The sequence below is a fragment of the Oncorhynchus keta genome, chromosome 31, assembly GCF_023373465.1.
Source record: "Oncorhynchus keta strain PuntledgeMale-10-30-2019 chromosome 31, Oket_V2, whole genome shotgun sequence".
NCBI lineage: Eukaryota > Metazoa > Chordata > Actinopteri > Salmoniformes > Salmonidae > Oncorhynchus > Oncorhynchus keta.
The window spans coordinates 3827403-3846898 of NC_068451.1; the positions used below are offsets into that span (position 1 = coordinate 3827403).

The following is a 19496-nucleotide window of genomic DNA, read 5'->3' on the forward strand; positions in this document are numbered from 1 at the left end:
GTGGGCTAAAATGTATTTTTTCCCTTCTCATTCTTTCTTCCTGGGGGTGGGCTAAAATGTATTTTTTTTTTTTTTCCCCTTCCATTCTTTCTCATTATTTTTTCCTTTCTTTCTTCCTGGGGGTGGGCTAAAATGTATTTTTTCCCTTCTCATTCTTTCTTCCTGGGGGTGGGCTAAAATGTATTTTTTCCCTTCTCATTCTTTCTTCCTGGGGGTGGGCTAAAATGGATTTTTTGTTGTTGAATTTGCATGTCTCAAGTGTTGAGTGTTCTAGCTTGTTAGTGGAACTAACCTCAACCTCAACTAACCTTATTCTACTTTTTAGACAGTGGACTAAAGTTTCAAGTACAATGGTATTTTACTAGATTTAATTATTAACCATAGCTCAACATTTAAAATTAGGGAAATATTTAGAATGAGGATTAGTGAAATTGACTATGCAAAAAACGAATGACAGGAACTTAACTTACTGCCAACATCAAGCAGTAAATAGTTGAGTCTGCCTTAATGAGGGTTAAAGGATCACAAATGGGACATTTCAACTTGTGTTGTGCAAAGGAGTGGTGTGATTTGTCCATTTTATAGACTTGATGGAGAAATGCTACACATGTATTACTTTTAAACTTTTAGGAACTTTTTCTGCATCTTTGGGTTTTCTAAAAATCATTCAGCACAAAACTGTAAATATCAATTGTTGAACTTGAGGTCTTGGGTTTCTCTCAAACTCCATGTGACATAAAATGTCCAAACTGCGATTAGTACATGACTAATTGCTTATTTTAAATGTTATTTCAAATATGTCTTTCTAAGTAAATATACAGTAGAATGAGAAAGAGGTATATAAAAAAAAGGCTAGACTATTTGACACTTTTTTTTGTTTTTTTAAACTTCATCTAATCTCATCACAACCTTCTAACCCCTTTTGAAAGAAACCAGGAATCCAGCCTGAAAATAAATACATAATAACAACAGCACCAGTAGAGAAGGAGACCAGTCAAACACGTGACCTGTTCTCTATTTTTTTTTTTTTATTGGAGAAGAATTTGATTGAGTGGATGAGGTTGTACTCAGATGAGTAGCATCAGAGGCCGTACCAGAGGGCCAAACTCTGCAAATAGTAGGAGTGGTACGCTGAAAACAATTAAAACCATTTGTGATCGACAACTCAGTCAAAGACGAACGATAAGTCACAGACAAAAACGTCTCATTTAAAAAGTGCATTCACAAACATGACAAATACTCTCAAAGGATGTCTATTTTCATGTGGTACAAAATATGCATACCTGTTATAGAGTTGTCTGTATTTCTATACACATGTATTTCTTTCAAAAGGTTAAAAGCAGGTTTGTGATAATAGCAGCTTCAGATATCTCCGCTTCTTCACTGTGCGTCCAAACATGTTGCACATAGTCATGGCTGGATATCCAAATAAAACTTCACAATGTGTCTCTGTCGTACAACTGAAGTGACATGTTGTCTTTATTGAAAGAGATATTTATAAATGACGTTTGCAGTTTAGAAAAAAAGGATCAATAAAATGCTGGGGTCATTAAATATATTTTCTTATACCCGCTTTTTTTTGTTGTCAATATCATAAATACTAAAGACACAGGACAATATTATAAGACAATGCTGGGAGACTAAATGTAAAGATTAAAATAGTTGAAACATTTTTTTCAAGTTTTCTACTTCATGAGAAAAAAATTGTAGGCGAGCGCAGTAACACCATAATTCCAATTTACTTCAGTCCCTTGCTCTTTGTGAGCAAACATAAACATTAGCCAAACAGCAGCTAGTCAGTCTATGCACGTATAAGAGCTCGCTCAGCTTCATTTTAGTCCTTGCCCATCACAATTGAGTCAAGATATTACTTTTCAAAAATAATCCTTAAAAGCAGTCAAACATACTGATAGAAACCAATAAGTACCATGCAAATCTTGCAAGACGACATATTCTCAAACAAGAGACAAAGTATTCTTCGTACGAGCGAAATATCAATGAGGGGTGAATGGGCGAAAGGCAGACCTCTAACCAATACTAAATATTATATTTCAAAAACCAAACCAAATAAAAACGTAATCTGTACATAATATAGTACATAAGAGTTCAAACTGGATTAGCAGTTTCTTTCCTTTCCTTAATAATAATAAAGTCCTTAATTGATCCCAATCTCTTTATTTTCCTCCATAAATCGAGCGAAGGGGCGTCTAGCCCCAACCTCCAGAACTGTCTTATCCAGCCCAGTCATGGGAGGGCTGCTACTGGCATTCACCCGGTCCATACGGTCCATACCTCCTGACATGGCCCCTAGCGAGGTCATACCTCCTCCACCCAGGCTGATGGGCAACTGGGGGATGCCTCCATTCTGGATGACGGAGATCTCGTTGTTCTTCATGGCCAGGCCGTTGGTGATGGCGGCAGCATACTGGTTCCAGAAGCCAGGGTCTACGTTCATGGCCCTTGCCGCCAGGTCCTTCTGAAACATCTCGCTAAACTTCATGGCGTCCCCGCCCAGCAAGGCCATGGGGTTCTCCACGGAGAGACGGCGTCCACGACGGGCTGGTGCATTGTTCCACATGTGGGTGCCCATGTGCACCTGCATTCAGTCAACAGGAAACACAAGGAACAGACATTATTATTCAAGAGCCTCTGGTCTTTTTTCATATTCTTTATATAACTTTCTTTTTGAGGCAGACAAATGTACCCGTCTTCTTATACTTTAAATATATATTATTATTATACTCTCTCTCATACCTTCAGGTTGCCTTTAGTGGTGAAGGCTCTTCCACAGATCGAGCAGCCAAATGGTTTCTCTCCTGTGTGTGTGCGCTCGTGGATCTGCAGGGCACTAGCTGAGGAGAAGTTCTTCCCACAGTTGTGGCAGTTGTGCTGCTTGGGGGTGCGACGGGGAGTTGGCGGTGCCAGCATGGGGGTGATACTGGGGCTCATGTTGGTCTGGGGTGCAGAAGCGGGCACTTGGATGCCCACGGGCATGTAAGGACCGTCATTCAGTGACATGTGCTTGCTGTGCCTGTGCCCATTCATCTCCATTTTGATCATGTTGGATGCTGTGTTTAGCAAGCTAGAGTTGCTCAGACCTAGAGAGAGAAAACAAAAAGAGGATATAATAATATGTTTAGTTGAGAGAACGGAGACATATGTTATTCAAATGACACATGTGGAACACCATGTTTTCAGACATTTCGGATAGCATTCAATTAAATTGCGATTTGTATTAATCTAATTTTCAGAGGAAACAAATTAATTAACAATAAATGAACTATATCAAAGTCAGGATCATTGAATATACCTCTATCTCTGCTCAGGAACATCATGTTGAAGTGGTTCTCCTCCTTGATGAAGTGCCTGCTAGGCTGGGTTATGCTAGCAGTCAGGTCCAATGCCCCATTACCTTCAGACACAGGTGCCGGGGATGGGGTATCTGACTTCTCAGATTTCACTGTAGCCATCCCGTTGTTCTCCTGCCCCTCATCTGCTGCAGTGCTTCTGTTATGGTTGAGTGTGGCTGGGGACTTGGATCGATGACTCTCAGGGTGACTGTGAGCAGGGGAGATGGGCTGCATGGACCCTGAGGACTCAGATAGTGCTGGGCTTCCCACACTCTGGCCTTCCATGTCCCCTGAGGCATACAGCGAGTCATTGTTGAAGAAGTCGTTCTCCCCTCCAAACTGGCCACAGTTCTGCATGGGCTTCAGCCCAAACGAGCGGCTCATATTGACAGAGGAGTCGATCATCTTCATCTGGTTCTCCAGAGCAGCGATGCTGGAGATGACAGACGTAGGTGGGGAGCGACCAGGGGACATTCCTGAATATGGATGGAGAGGTTTGGATGGGTCCATCATCTCTTCTCCTTCTTTCAGCTCTGCTTCGTCCTCCATAGCTGCCTCCATCTCATCCAGTAGCTCGTCATCATAGTTGCTCATGGCATCTAAGCTCTTCTCATCAAAGGAGAGGTCGGTGTCCATCTCCTGGAGAGACTCAGGCAGAGGGGTGTTGGGGATCTGGCCCCCCATGTGCATGCGGATGTGCTGCTGCAGGACCACAGCGTTCGTGAACTTCTTCTGGCAGATGGGGCAGGAGTGTTGGACCCGAAGAGGGGGCTTGGAACGATGGACCCCAAAGTGCGTTTTCAGATTGCCCTTGGTGGTGAATGCTCGGCCGCAGACCTTACATTTGAAAGGCCTTTCTCCCGTGTGAATGCGGTAGTGCATCTTAAGTGCGCTCTGGCAGCTGAGCACACGGTGACAGATGACACACTGGTTGGGGTCTGTCATCTTCTTGTCGATGTTCTCCACCAGCTGCTGCAGCTTTGAGGTCTCGGACGTTTGCATAGAGTCCAGAAGGCCGCCGAACGGAAACTTGGCCTTGAACTGATCAGAGATCATGGGGAGGATTGGATGGGAGACAGAGGGGGCAATGATGGGTTCAGTACAGCTGCTAGTGGATGTGGTTGCGGTGAATGTGGTGGCGAGGACCACTTGAGTAACGGTGGTGGTCTTGTTCTCACCAGGCCTGGAAGTGGGGAGGTTTGGGGGTAGGTGGATGCCCTCTGTTTTCAGAATGGGAGGTATGTCGCCCCCTAAGTTGGGCTGCGGAGACTGTGAGGTGGTGATCATGCCTGCTTCTGTGAAGAGGTTAGGTGACAGAGAGGCACATTCGCTGGAGGGAGGGGAGGGCCTCTGGGGTGATCTGCTAAGGGGAGTGAGGCTCGGGGAATCACCGTAGCCTCCCATCATACTGGGGAGAGTTGGGGGGAACTGGAGCCCGGCAGAGGTGGGGACTGTGGGAAGAACAGGTTTGCTGTCCAGCCAGGTGGTCACCGGCTTCTCTGGTGGGAAGGACATACCATACGGAATGCCTGAGCTGGTCGGCACGTTATCCAGGTATTCTGGCACGGGATAAGGGTTCATCTGGACATGCGGGTACTTCTCCTTGTGCCTCTGGAAGTGGACCTTCAGATTGCCCTTGGTGGAGAACCGGTTTCCGCATATGTTGCACTTGAAGGGCCGTTCGCCGGTGTGAGAGCGCAGGTGGATCTGCAGGGCACTGTCACTGCCAAACACCTTGGCACAGAACCTACACTTATGCTTGAAGAAGGGGTCCTCAGAGCTGGGCTTGGTGTCGAAGACAGACACATTGGGGGGCTTTCCCTTGCGGTGCCTCATCAGAGCGGAGAGTGGGTCAAGTGCATTGGCAGTGGCAGCTATACTGGCTAGCGGGTTTGGGAAGATGACACTACTAGATGAACTGTGAGGTATCAGTGGTAGATCGGAGGGACTGGTGCGCAGGAGGCTGTTGTGGCCTATTGAAGGGGGGCTGGAATTCCTTGGCAGAGCTGTAATGCTGCTGCTCATGCCTCCTCCAGCAGCGGATCCAGCTCCGCTGCTGCTGTGTGTGATTGAAGTCATGCAGGAAGGCAATAGAGATGACAGCACATTACCACTGGATGGTGGGAAAGAGGAGTTTGCTGAAGTGGTGTTGGGCATCGAAAAATTTGACTGCTGATTACTACTTTGCTGGGTATGGGAGAAGAGGGGCCCATCTATAGCAGAGGTGAGGGAGGAGGAGCCCAGGCTGTTTAGCGGTGAGGGCAACCTGATGGGCAGCTGGTGGACAGGGGGAGTGATAAAGTTGTGTAACTGTTGGAGTTGGTTGGAAGATGACAGCCCCTGGGAGCCAGCAACTGTGTTGTGGTGGTGGTGGTTCTGGGCCAGCTGGGCGACAGAGGGCTGCCTTTGCATCAACGCCACCTGACTGCGGATCTGTTCGATCAGTTGGAGTTGGTGGATCTGTTGCTGCTGCAGCGCCATCAGCTGGTCCAGGATCATGGGGATGGCCATGGGGGAGACCCCACTGCCGGCCACCGCTGCACAAACACTCTGGGAGAACTGAGCCACTGCCACGCTGGTGCTGTGTAGTGTCTCCAGAGTGACGTTGGTGCTCGGCATGCTGTAGCTCTTCACAGAGGATGGGGCAGGATCGCTAAGCTGAGGTAGAGCACCATCTGGCTCTGGGGAGGCGGCACTCACTTCGAGGTCCACCGGTTTCTCAGGAGACAGCTCCATGGGCTCGTCCTCCTTGTCCAGGGCACTGCCCCCCTCCAGGGCTATCTCTGCGCCCTCATCGTCCTCACCGGGGCTGTGGCTGCTGCCCTCTCCAGCGTCCTCACTGTCTGCCTGGTCACTATGGCAGCTTGGCGAGGGCGATGGCTCTGCAGGATACTCCCGTGAGGGTTCGGTTTTGTTTTCATTTACTATGAGCACCAGGGGGTTCTTGATGCAGCTCGTCAAGTGTTCGCAGAAATCTGACCACTTGAAGAACTCGGCGCAACACTTCTCACACACGTGGGTCTCCTCACTTCCACTACGGCTCTCATTCCCACTGTCTGAGTCATCCAGCACTTCTCCTGTGGCTGAGGATAGAAGGGGATGGAAGGGGGAGGGAGGGAGAAAGTCAGAGTGATGGGGGGGAGACAAAAAAGGAGAATTAATGAATAAATAATCAATAGAATTTCAACACATTCTGTAGAGCAGTTCTGCAAAGATTTAACCTTTAATACATTTTTTTTATTTCTTTAACGTGACCAAAATCAATATTATTTTATTTTATTTTACTCTGAACAAATTGCCCTAGTTCAACAATTCTCAAGACCCAGTTTTGCACATTCGAGCCCTCTCAATAGAGCCCAGCTAATAATTTTCTTTGTGCAATCCATCAAATTATGAGGGCCTATCAATTGTGGATACTGCCGCTTAATGAAATTCCATAGAAGCTATTGATTTCCAATATTTCATACAATTCACAGCTGCCTCGTCTGTTGGGTACAAATCAGGTCTTTGATGGGCCCATTAGGATTCTCCTATGCTATCAAGCCTCGTCATTACCACCTGCATTTCAAATGCCTGAGCCTCTTCATTTAGCATTACTAAGGTAATGCATAAGCCCTGCATCTAAAGTGAATAAATAAATACAACCTTCAGCAACTGCTTGTGACTAGCTGCACTGCAATATGGAAGCCTAGTGTATTCTACTTTGAGAGATATTTATAGGATATGTTTCAAATGAAAATGTTTGAGACTTGTTGTTGTTTATTTCTCACAGAATGTACTGGGAAATGTTACCCATAATGTAAATGAGGATGTGAGCCCAACATATTTTAATTACCGAAAATTGTGCCCTTATGACATATTTTTAAATGAGTAACATGCCGCTTTTGTTACTCAGTTAGGTTTGTTCATCTTTCTTCCTCTCTCTCCCTTTTTGAAATGAGACTCAACAAATGACATGCTAGTGCCATGGCAGCAGTCTCTGATTAGTTACACATGTTTAATCACAGTTGTAAGAAACCACTTCCTCTTCCGCATACTGCCGTCAAGTGCCAAGAAAGCAAGTATGTTCACCCGATCATGGTCCTAATTCACACCTGATCAAACCATGAATGCATGCCTCCTTATCTGTTTATTTTATCTCATGTTCAAGTGGACGCATGGCTGTGTGTGTGTGTGTGTGTGTGTGGGGCGGGCGGGCGGGGGGCAGTGTCTTAATTATTCCCATAGTGGGAGCTTGCTACTCTCCTACATGGAAAACTGCATGACTGCTTTACTTCAGAGACCCCAGCCACTATGACTTGACACCCATAGACACCTAATTAGAACAGCAAGGAAATGTGCAGAGGTTTTCTAGCTCCTTCTACTCAGAAACATAATTTGCTTGTTTTGAAGTGCTTAACATGTGTGTAAAAAAAAATCACAAGGAGAGAATTAGTGGGTGTGGATGTGAGTGAAAACATAAAATGGTCAAATGTAACGACATGGACCACCTTTTAGGTTACTATGGTTCAGTGGTTTCTTTCAACCTGAAAATGCATTTCAAGACTATTTATTTCCAATTAGTATATTATGTAATTTAATATGTGTATGTATATATATATATATATATATATATATGTGTGTGTGTGTGTGTGTGTGTGTGTGTGTGTGTGTGTGTGTGTGTGTGTGTAAGTCACAATAATAATAAAACTTTAAATATTAACATCAAATTGAACTCAATAAAAATAAAAAGAGTTCATTGAATGATGATTTGCGAAAGAAAATAAATCAAACAGATCCACTACAAATGCTTTTTCACCCAGTAGCAGGGAGTGAGGATATTAAAGTAGTATTCCCACACAAACCCTAACCTTAGTGCAAGAGTGTTTTAAAACATAATTCAAAATGCCATCCCAGGGTGTCATGTTTATATTGTGTGTGTGTGTGTGTGTGTGTGTGTGTGTGTGTGTGTGTGTGTGTGTGTGTGTGTGTGTGTGATAATAGGGTATTGTAGGTGCTTATGTGTGAGCGTGTTTGCTTGTGAGGGCAAAGGAACAAACACAGGTGAAATGAAAATCAAAGCAAAACCAAACATGGCACTTCTCCAGGGATCCACTCAGCCACAAGTCAACTAATGGGAGGAACATACGAGGACACATGCGGTGTTGTTGCTTGCAGTTAAGGGTTACATGTGGACAAGTATGGAGTCTGGTTCGGGTGGCATTTTTTTTGTTCAAAAGTATTTTCCAAATGTCAGAACATACATATGACCGTCTTCCATCCCCAATATAAAAAAAAATGTGTCCTCCTTTTTACTATTTCGACAAAAGTTGTGGCCATGGCCAAAATAGGCTGTGGATGAGGGTGTACTATACAGGTGTTCCTGGAACACACACACCAACAGACTACGTACCTTCCCCTTTCCATAAATGATCCCTCTTTTCTCTCCAAATCAATCCAAACGTTTTACATTTCACAGACTACAGTGGTTTGTTCAACACGCAGAAAACATTGAGAGAACCTATGTTGCTCTGTGCTTCAGTTCATTTCGAAGGGCACGACATCGCCGACCTGTGTCACGGGCCTTCGTGACGCCTACGTGTCAGCTTAATGAGTCATGAGTGAAATAATTCAGCACTCTTCCTGTAATTCCTGGCCAACGGGATGACTACACTACACCATCAGGGTCCGGTGTCTTTAACTTAATTAATAATCAACAGAAAGGCTTTTGGAAAGGCTATTAGCTCGTCCCCAGGAACACGCTGGGGGCAGAGTGACGCCAGTGGCAGGCATGATTTGATTTCTTCCTGTATGGTGTGACACAATGGCATAAATGAAGATATACAAAATTAAGTTAACGATATGACAACAAACATGACGTGCAGGGGAAGACAGGCATGAAAGAATTGCGCCAAGTTCATACAGTATTTTTCATAAATTGTGTCTTTAGTGCTGTACATATTTTTTTTTAGTGGTATAGGACACACAGCTTCCATTTGCACAAATGTACCTACGTATACATTTTGTGAAATAACTTCACACGACACCAATACAAAACTATGAAAAGAGCAATGCCACGTGATTGAAGGCCGAAATCCCCTTAGCCGATCAACGGACACAGGGGCTCATTTCCATAATGTAGGGTGAAAGGTCAATGTTCTCAATGAGTAGGCATTGTTATAAACCGATTTAGTTATTAGCATTTATTATAGCAGTTAATGTCAGTCTCTCATTTCATTCATATAATTTGCTTCGCAAGTGAGTGCCTTTGTTGGCCTATGCCCAAACACACAACATAAATGTTGATGAATAGTGATTTGAGTATTTTAATATCCATTATCTAGATCTAAGAATTTTGTTGATTTTTTTTGCATGTTCAAGATGAATCTAAAATGAATCTATTGAGAATTCTCCATATAGTGAGATTACTGTAAGTCATTGAATTTGAAGGAAAATTGTTTTAGGATGTGGATATCACACACTGGTACATTTCATTGCATTCCAACGGCATTAAGTTGTAGCGCCTATACTGGCCATATGTCCTTCTGTTCAGAACAATTATATGAACAGGAATCAGAAATGGAGGTATCACTACTTTTCAACAATCCCTTTCTTTGCCACAAAGTGTTGGTCTACATAGATGTGTCATAGAAACACAACACCACATTCATTTATTGATTTAATTTACTTTGTGAACTGATTGAAGTCATATGTGTATCATCCATATCCCTATTGCTAAAATAAAAGTAGTATAATGCCAATTTTCAATATATATATATTTGTTTTGGCTAGTAGACCTACAATCTGAAATGTACAGTTTGTTACATAGGAATATCACTTCATGACTACATGACTGTGAAGGGTATCGCTGTCTTATTGAGAGAACTAGAGACTTCTTTCTGGAAAGATAAGCACTTGATTTTGGGGTGGGTTTTTCTCATTCTGGTGCAAATCTTTGCAAATAAAACACATGTGGTAAATGAAACGTAGATTTCTAGAGATACAAATGAACTGTACTTTTGAAGCGGAAGTATAATACACATAAGACGTAGGTTGTTCTTTAGGCTCGATATGCGGCTGAGGCTAGATCTTGTCTAGTGTGTGTGTGTGTGTGTGGGGGGTGTATTGATTTTCTTATAGCATGAGAAAGGAAGGTATTACAAAATCCAATGCAGTTTTCATTTCTTAAAGAGTCTTCCTTTACTCAAATGCAAATATGAAGCTCGGGATTGTAAGACTTTGAATCATTGTATCCACTATCTTGCTCTGCAATCTTCGGCATGCTAACTGAAACGGCTAATCTGATCGCTAATATCAAACGAGGTATTCATGCTCTCTACTGATTCTGTGAAAGCCACTGAGCACTGCATTTAGCAAATTATTGAGCAAATTACAAACTCTCCGTTCTTAAAGGTCCAATGCAGCCGTTTTTTATATTAATATCAAATCATTTCTGGGTAACAATGAAGTACCTTACTGTGATTGTTTTCAATTAAAATGGTCAAAAAGACACTCAAATAGATTCTTAGCAAAGAGCAATTTTCCAAGCAAGAATTGTTCTAGGATGGTCTGAGTGGGGAGGGGAAAACAACTGAAAACTAACTGTTATTGGCAGAGAGGTTTCTTATTGGTCTTAATCTCCAAATCTCCATCCCACCAAAACAGCCTGACATTTCAGGTGGTCTTTTCAAAACAGCTCTTATACTAAAATGGCATTATCATAATTTTCAAAATGTCACAGTATTATTCCAACCTCAGTGTGGAAATAAATATAAAATCATGTTTTTGACTGCACTGGGCCTTTAACAATTTCCAGATTCACTCACAGCAGGGCAAACACACACGCCACCCCTTCACCCCAGTCATACATGCAAACACCCGCACGCACGCGCACACACACACACACTTGCAATTCAAATAAACACAACAATCACGCAAAATAAATAAAAAGCACCTCAAAGGTTTGAAAATATTTTTGTTTATTATACAAGTCACAAAAGCTTTTTACTCAGGAAATTACATTATCTAATTTAAATGCTTCTCCTTTAGCTAAACAAACACTGTTTCTTATGATATCACATGCTTGATGACATGATAGCATCGCCTGAACCCTCTACCGAGCACTTCCACTTAGGTCCGGGTTTAGCCTTAATCTCACATCCCCGGACTCGCCAACTCCTCTTCCCCTTTAAAAAGCATTTTTTTTCTCAAGCATTTAGGAGAGCTTAGGATCTTTAAAAGAGAGATGAATCGCTATAGATCCAACCCAAGCTGTGAGAGAGGGGGGTGGGGAGGAGGGCAAATAAGGATGCCTGCTGGGTTTAAGAATGTTGGAATTCCTGTACGATTTACTTTTTTCCATTGCATTATTTTGCATTATTTTTCTCGCTATCCCCCCCATTTCCCTGTTTCTTTTACATTCCGTCTACCCTATTTATTTTGTACTACAACTGTCCCATCAAGGTGGCTAGGGAGCAGAGGACATTACCAAAATGCCACCCCTCCGTTAACACACACAGCTGTGACTATCCCTGCTGTCTCCTTCAAAGACAGAGCCGGTGGTGATGTATGTATATGCCACGTCTCAAACAGCTCCTCTCTCGGATCTTCCCAACAGCACCGTCACACACATCCCCATCCGCACCTGCAGAGCAGTCCCCCACCAAGCAGAGCTCTCTATTTCACAGGCCTGGCCCTCATGCAGAGTGGTACAGTAATATCCTATCCTCTCTAACAGAGGGGCCTTTGTCACTGCATGCAGATGTGGCCCTAGCCCAAACATTAACGATTTGTTTGTGTAAGCGCATGCAATACATTATTCAATGACGGCGCTCTCTCCGGATGATTGTTTGTCACATGATGTTTCTGAGTTCCTCTTCGTCAAGGGGAATTATATTTATTGTGTGTTTTTAAGTGCTAGGGGTTGTAATTAAAAGACAGACATATTGGGGTTCCATCTTCTTGGAAACATATTTGGCATGGCAGTGTGGGTGGTCCAGAAGCTTCTGCCGAAATGGTGAGAGAGGATTAAAACAAAAGCCAAACAAAGCCTCGCTGAAGGGGAAGTGCGGATACAGCCCGTGTTGTCACTGCTTTCAGGACGTTCCCTCACTATATATCATCTTTCCTTTATCCCTTTCAATATGTTTTCCCTCTCTCGGTTCGCTGGTTCATTTGCAAATGTTTAAGTGCTAGCAGACACCCTAACACTGTCATTTGAAGAGGTTTGACATTATGAATGGTTGGAGAGGATTCACTTTAAATAGTTGTATTTTCAGTTGAAAATTGTGTGTGTGTGTGTGTGTGTGTGTGTGTGTGTGTGTGTGTGTGTGTGTGTGTGTGTGTGTGTATGCTCCCTCACCCCTGGGGAAAGAGCTCTAAAGGGACTAGATGCAGAGGTAGCAGCATTGAGATGAAATCCTGTCACTGTCCAGGACAGGGGTAAGCCGCGCTGCCAAGGTCAATGGGACAGATGTTCTAATTGTATTATGAGCTTGACATCGAGCCGCAGCCCCTGGCAGGGCGAGGTAGGCAAAGGTTAAGTCAGCGAGCTCTATCAAACCACTTCTAACCAGCCAACTTCAGGGCAAGTGGCTGGGAGGCCTGGGAGGGGGGGGCAGGCCAGGGCAGACAGAGGCTTGTTGGCACTGCATGCGATCCTACCTTTTCAGGGCCACCACACAATAGGGCCCTAAAGTGCTACACTGGAAAACCATGTAAACTCCCCACAAAAGCCCTAAGCACAAAAAAGGTCAAATCGAGGCGGGATTTAAATAACTGATAAATCCCAATTGGACACAGGCAGGAGGTGTTAACGCAGGCGAGAGCAACAGCATCATATCTGAATTGCAGAACCAGGAACCCATAAAGATATGACATGAAAAATAGATAACTGGATTCATCCAGTTACACCTGCTATGGTGTTGTCTTTATTCCATAGGTATAGCATCTCTTTGCTGTAAGCCTATGTTCCCTTGCTGTGTTGTGACTGAGAGGTTACACACAATCAGCCAAGTCAGCGACTAACAGAATGGACTTTTAAGTCCTAACAGTGTACTGAAAGAGGATTGGACCCTCTGAATTCCTTTGTCCAAAAATACCCCCATTTCAACTTCAGGCACGGTAATCAATAGTGTTGTCAGTAGCTGTACAACGGCAACACGTAAACTGATCACAGTTACGTCATAAAGTGGCATGGTTACTTTAGGTCGTGTCGGCGGAAATGCTGCATTGTAGGGTATCTTATCGAATGGTCTCTCACTGTCGTTTGTCCAAAGCTTGAGAAGGCTTCTCTCAGTGAAGCACAGTCTGTCCTGACAACAAGCAAGTCAGTGCATTCTTCCAACAAGAGAAAGGATCGTCCATAGCAATCGACTTCAACCTAAAATGTTAAGCAGTATGGCGTCGGTAGTTCTCACGCAGCAATCATGTATGGCGTGTGGTCTGTGTGTGTACATGTGTGTGTGCATCTCTGCACACACGTGTCTATGAGTGAGTGTAGCGGTGTCTGCAGCCAGGTCACCCATGATACAAGTCAGTATTGAAATTTGCCCTTTCTAGAGACATGGACGAATGTCTAATTCTGACGTGAGACTCTGAGAGCTGGTAGCAGCGTGATCCACAGACTATGTTCATCTTCATCTCTTTTCAAAAGTAAAGACTCACGCGACAGAAGGGGGGGGGGGCGTTCCACTCAAATCTATTTGCCCTAAGAGCAAAATATCCAAGCCAACATCACTGAAGAGAGCTTTCTCATTGACACAGCTGTTTGATATGAGAGAAGGTATATGTGACTTCTTCTTGAACAGGCCTATGACAGTAGTCTCTTGAGTATGTGTCACATCGAGTAGTTATTTTCTCTACTTATTGAATTTATTGGAAAGACTGATTTCCTTCCTCCTCCTACTCGCGTACGCCTCCCTTTATAGTTAACGAGGATCATGTTTAAATGAATGTTTTCCTTTATAAGGTTATTATTACCCTCTAAAACACAATAGATGGCATATGAAAATCAGAACCGCGCTGTTTTCAGCATATATGCCTGTAATCAATAGATGCCATTTTACTGTCCCTGGTTCTTGACAAACACAAGAGAATGTATTACTAACCTGATATACAGATTATACTTTAATGCTGGCTTAACTCTTGCAATTCATTGCTATAATAAACCAACAAGTGAGGCAAGTGTGATGTATTGTCCAATCAGCTTAGCTAGCTACATTACATTTTTGTGACACTGACTGCCCTATTCATGTGTAACACATGGCATGGTATGATAAGACAATGCATAAATAAATGAATCACAACCCATGCTCAGCATTGTGACTCGATCACCCTAAAATGTTCATATGGAAAGAGGACTGTTATTTGTCCCTAGGGATGACATCACACCTTTTCTGTTTTACAGGATCAGTACAATGGATGCTGTATGTGCTGGTCAGCAATGGCTCAAGATAATGACAGTTATTTGTCGAGAATACCACGTAAGCTGTATGGATAGTCAATAAGAAATGCTGACTAACACATTACACTCTTCCTCGATCTAATAGAAAGAGGGAATATAATATGTTGGTAATTTCAGAATGCTGTTAAAATTACTAGAAAAGACCTTTGGATTGCGTTAGAAATGTTGGACTCACCCATGGGCACTAAGTGGACAAACACTATTTCAGCACAAGAAGAGAAACAAAGAGGTATTATAAATTATCAAATTAATTAGACTTATTGGATTCAACTTAAATATATTTATATTATTTTTTAAGTTATATAGGAACTTTTGCACGCTGCAGATACTTACATTGTTTTACAAATAATTATGTAGCTAGATCACGATTCCTGAAATGTCAAATAAATAACAAAACAAACAATGTAAGTAAAATATTGAATGAATCTTTACTGAATAATGAATCATAGACAATTACACATTTATGAATTTACATGTGAATTAGACTACATTATAGACAAATCACGGGAGCCTGACGTAAAACGCTGTCGAAGATTTGTATTCGATAAAGGTTTGTTCAACATTAATATATGGAGGAGCAATTTTTATTTAAAAAAATGTCCGGATAGGCTATAAAAAACAAACTGACATGCATTTTCGTTGTGTGTGCTTTGGGTGAAGATTTCACTTTAGTTTTCTAATTAAACGCTTTTACACTCTTCAAGCGCAAGCAGCACAGATTACTAGAATAGAGTGACCCCTTTCACACGGCTAACCCTGTCAACTGATCGTGTAGACATCGGGAGCTATAGGAAACAAACCAAGTGTGATACATTTATGTGAGGGAGTAAACAAAAACATTTCCATTACAAAACATGCTATACACTTAAACTATCGCAAAATATGCTAAATATGCAACCCGCTCCGTTGATTGCCAGGATGGGCATCGACACTGGAAAATAACCTACAGTATGCCGACATAAATACATCAAAACGACTATGTATTGTCCTCTTTTAGGAAGAAAATGTGATACAGTGTATTGATGTAAATACTTTCTCAAATTCTGAAGGCATAAATATGATGTGCAGCGTGGTATGTTCAACATAATTACATTGCTTGCTATTTTAAATGTTTACATCGTGTGTGTGTGTGTCTCTCTCTGTGTGTGTGTGTGTGTGTGTGTGTGTGTGTGTGTGTGTGTGTGTGTGTGTGTGTGTGTGTGTGTGTGTGTGTGTGTGTGTGTGTGTGTGTGTCTGTGTGTGTGTGTGTGTGTGTGTGTGTGTGTGTGTGTGTGTGTCTCTCAGGGAGAGCGCGAGACATAGATCCACACAAACTGATGAGGTTGCATTTGAAGAAAACACATTTTTGATCAATATAATACTTGAACGCATATTAAAATAGATTCAAACTGTATAGTTTCTTGATACGAAAACTATCAGTGTCTTATGAACCATACTGAAACTGATAGCTCACTTGCACTCGTATAACTTAGTAGGAAATGTATTTGCATGTAAAAACTAAGAAAACGTATAAAATTGTGTTGTGGGTGTTATCGAATTAACACTGTTAAATGCCAATTTGAGGCCATTGCATTTGCTTGTGTTATGTTTGCTTTGTTAGCTAAAATCACAACCAACAACGGTAGGCTATTAAAAGTGCCTTCAAAAGTGTTTTTGATAGTAACTTAACGTGCTCTGAATAAAGATTGGAATGTCACCAAATGACTTATCTTGTAGTTAAACAGGTAGGCTTCTTGGATGAAGTAAATAAAGAGTTCCCAACCCTTTTGGAGGTTGCGTTGGGTTTCACAACATGATGAAACCGCTGGAAGCGATAAGCAGAGCTATACGCGTAAGCAAAGTTTCGCAGGGACCACGACATATAGGTGTAAGTACACATTCTATTTTAAGTCAAATGACCGAAATTATAAAGTAAAAAAAAAAAACAGCCTTTTCAACACAAATTATGTCCCGGTCAAGAGCATGAACAGATGCCTGCTTGTATTCGGAGAAAACAATACATTTGTTTGTCTTGGACATGCGTATAAAAAGATTGTCCCATCCGCGCATAGAAGCATGACTTACCATTATCGGACACCACCCCGGCTATTGTGGGATCCTCGTCCGACTTGAGATGCTGTGGCTTCGCTTGCTTGCGACGGGACATGCTGCTGAGACGCTGCGAGATGTTTCTGCTTTTTGCAGATACATCAGCAGTGACCGAATGAAAAAAAAAAATGTTCACAAATAGTCTGGTTGCAAAAAATTACGGGAATTAGCTGGTGTTGCTGTTGCGTGGATTGCGCATGTCGGTATATAATTATGATAGTGAATAATGCATTGCGATTAATGGTACTGTGTGAGGGGGATTGGCTGAAGTCCAGCGGACACACACTGGATATGGTAATGAGGGACAGGCTAAGCAATTAGCTGTTTCACTCTCAGACTATCTGTCTCTCGTCTCTAGCTATCCACCTCCTCCAACAACACACAAAATCTCGCTTGTTACGCCCAGCATTCAGGGGGGTCTACGTCGCGGAAGGTCAGCTTTTCTCCTTTTCTACGGAGCTTAGATTCACCACTGCTGGAGATTCATCGATGCAATTCTTTTCTTGCGTGTATCCCATACTTCAGCCATGCTTTTAAGTAGTATGTTCCACTTGAGTTGTGAACTTGTGATGATTTAGATGACGGAATTCTAAGAGCTTGCCTCAATGCTCATACTTTCCGTCCATCTTATTTAGGCTAGATAACTTTTGTCCCAAACCGAGTACTCCCCCTGAATGTGGCTGTGTGCATCTGAAAGTGTTTTTAATGTCCCTGAAGTGGTTCAGTATTTTTTAAATCTTCATATAATTGACAGCATCTTCGTTCAAACAACAACAACAAATTCCTTGCCGATGGACATCAGTCGCCGACACCCGCTAGAAGCGGATGGGACGGATAAAGTTTTTGAGGATGGTTGTGAGTTGTTCCCCGTGCGCCTTGATGATGCAATTCCGTTGTAAAGGGGAATTGTAAAAGTTCGGTTTGATTGCCAGTGGATAAGCAAGGAACATACTCGTTCGAATTGCCACTCTAAAGTTTGTTGTGCGTCTTCTCAGAATCGGCGCGCCTTGTCGGAGTTATGAAGTATGAAATAGTTCTTTGCCTCTATACGCACCTAATCGTTTGTCTAATGAGCGTTTATAAAAAAAGAAAATTACACCCCAACTAGCGCTGGGTGGCTAGGTGTGCTCTTCCCCCTCGTGGTGCTTTGCTCCCGGCTGCGCGTTTGTCTCGAGCTGCTCTCCAAAGTCCCCTCTCTCTTCCGCCAGTTGCTCGCCGAAGACCCCGGTCCTTTCCAAAGAGCTTTAGATTTTTTTTTTCTGATCGATCTACGTTGTAATATGTCGGACATGAACGTCGTTTTCTACTTCACTTGATGGTTCGTAACAGGAGCACAACTCGGGAGGTTTGATGTAGCCGTTGCTGCCCTCGCCTTTAGCTCCGTGTGTGGGGACTGCGCTGTGTGTGAGAGAGTTAAACCTTGGGCTTGGTTCAGCCCATTGCGTTGAGCGACCGCTAGGATGTACCACACCGTTGCAGTTAAAAGTCAGAAGCTTCACACTCGGCTATGGATTCCACGACGGCGGGATTTGATATCATATAGCCACATGTTTCCAAATATCATACATTGGCATCATCGGTTTGTCTAAGGTGTCGTAAATAAAATGAATGTGAAAATGGGTCTGACTTTATGCATGTCTGATTAGATTTCGTTTCCCTGTAGCTTCTAACGTGAATTTATTGCGAACGATTTGCTCTATATTTTATCATATAGGCCTAGTGTTTTTTTTGTGTGTTTTTAAATGTACATAATGTGGAAGAAAACATTGGAAACAAAAATGTTGACACTGAGAGTTCATTTGAATTTCATTGTACATTTGACACCGGTGATGCTGTGCTGGATGGAGGCCTATTTGATACACTATTAATAAAAAAACATATCCACAAAAAGCGTTTATTTGCAGCAGTATACAATAACATGTTTGGTGTGTAACGTGTTTTTAGTTCAGTTTCAGTTCCAGATAGGCTATAACAAACAATCAATAATGTATTTTGATCTGTGAAATAATATAGCGTGTTGTATTCTCTTCCTCGGTGTTCTCGTGTGTTAAATAAACATGCCCTGGCCACATTTTCTTTTAAATTGTAATTTTCATTGTAGCCTAGTAACCTACTTTGCAAGGGTGGGACTTGGGGTGATGGGGAGGGGTTCATTCGGAGGAAGGGCTGTATGAGTGACAAACACCTGTGTTGCCATATTTTGTCAATCTCTGTATGGTTTACGTCCAACATTTTTTTTATTCGATTTTAAAAATTCAGATTGTTTTAATCACGTAGAAAACGGTAAGTAATAATTAATTGAGTTATTTTTCATATCATAGTAGACTATCAATTTGTTTCTCTTCCCTGATGCAGAAACGATCACGAATTAACATTTCCCCGTCGTGCATGGATGCCATTCTAACACCTGAATATGTCCTTACTGTGAAATTATATATAGCCCTTTAAATACCCCCCTCAAAAAAACCAATTACATCAATAAAAGTGCATTTTTCCTATTGTCCATAAATCAAACAGCTGCCTATCAGCCAAATGCAAATGATCTGATAATGTGATAATATCTTAACATATGTCAGTTAACCTAAGAATTAAGATTATAAGTGACATTCTTAGGT

At 42.4% G+C, this 19496-nt stretch overlaps 1 protein-coding gene across 1 annotated transcript; it reads right to left on the reverse strand.

The window, feature by feature from the left end:
* Positions 1–1450: 1450 nt before the first annotated feature.
* Positions 1451–18931, reverse strand: LOC118364225 (sal-like protein 3). Its single transcript, XM_035745578.2, has 4 exons — positions 16858–18931; positions 3311–6433; positions 2755–3098; positions 1451–2596 (listed from the first exon to the last, which is right to left on the reverse strand). Exons 1-4 carry the CDS (start codon positions 16937–16939, stop codon positions 2156–2158), a joined length of 3990 nt encoding a protein of 1329 aa, XP_035601471.1. The 5' UTR covers positions 16940–18931; the 3' UTR covers positions 1451–2155.
* Positions 18932–19496: the final 565 nt, after the last annotated feature.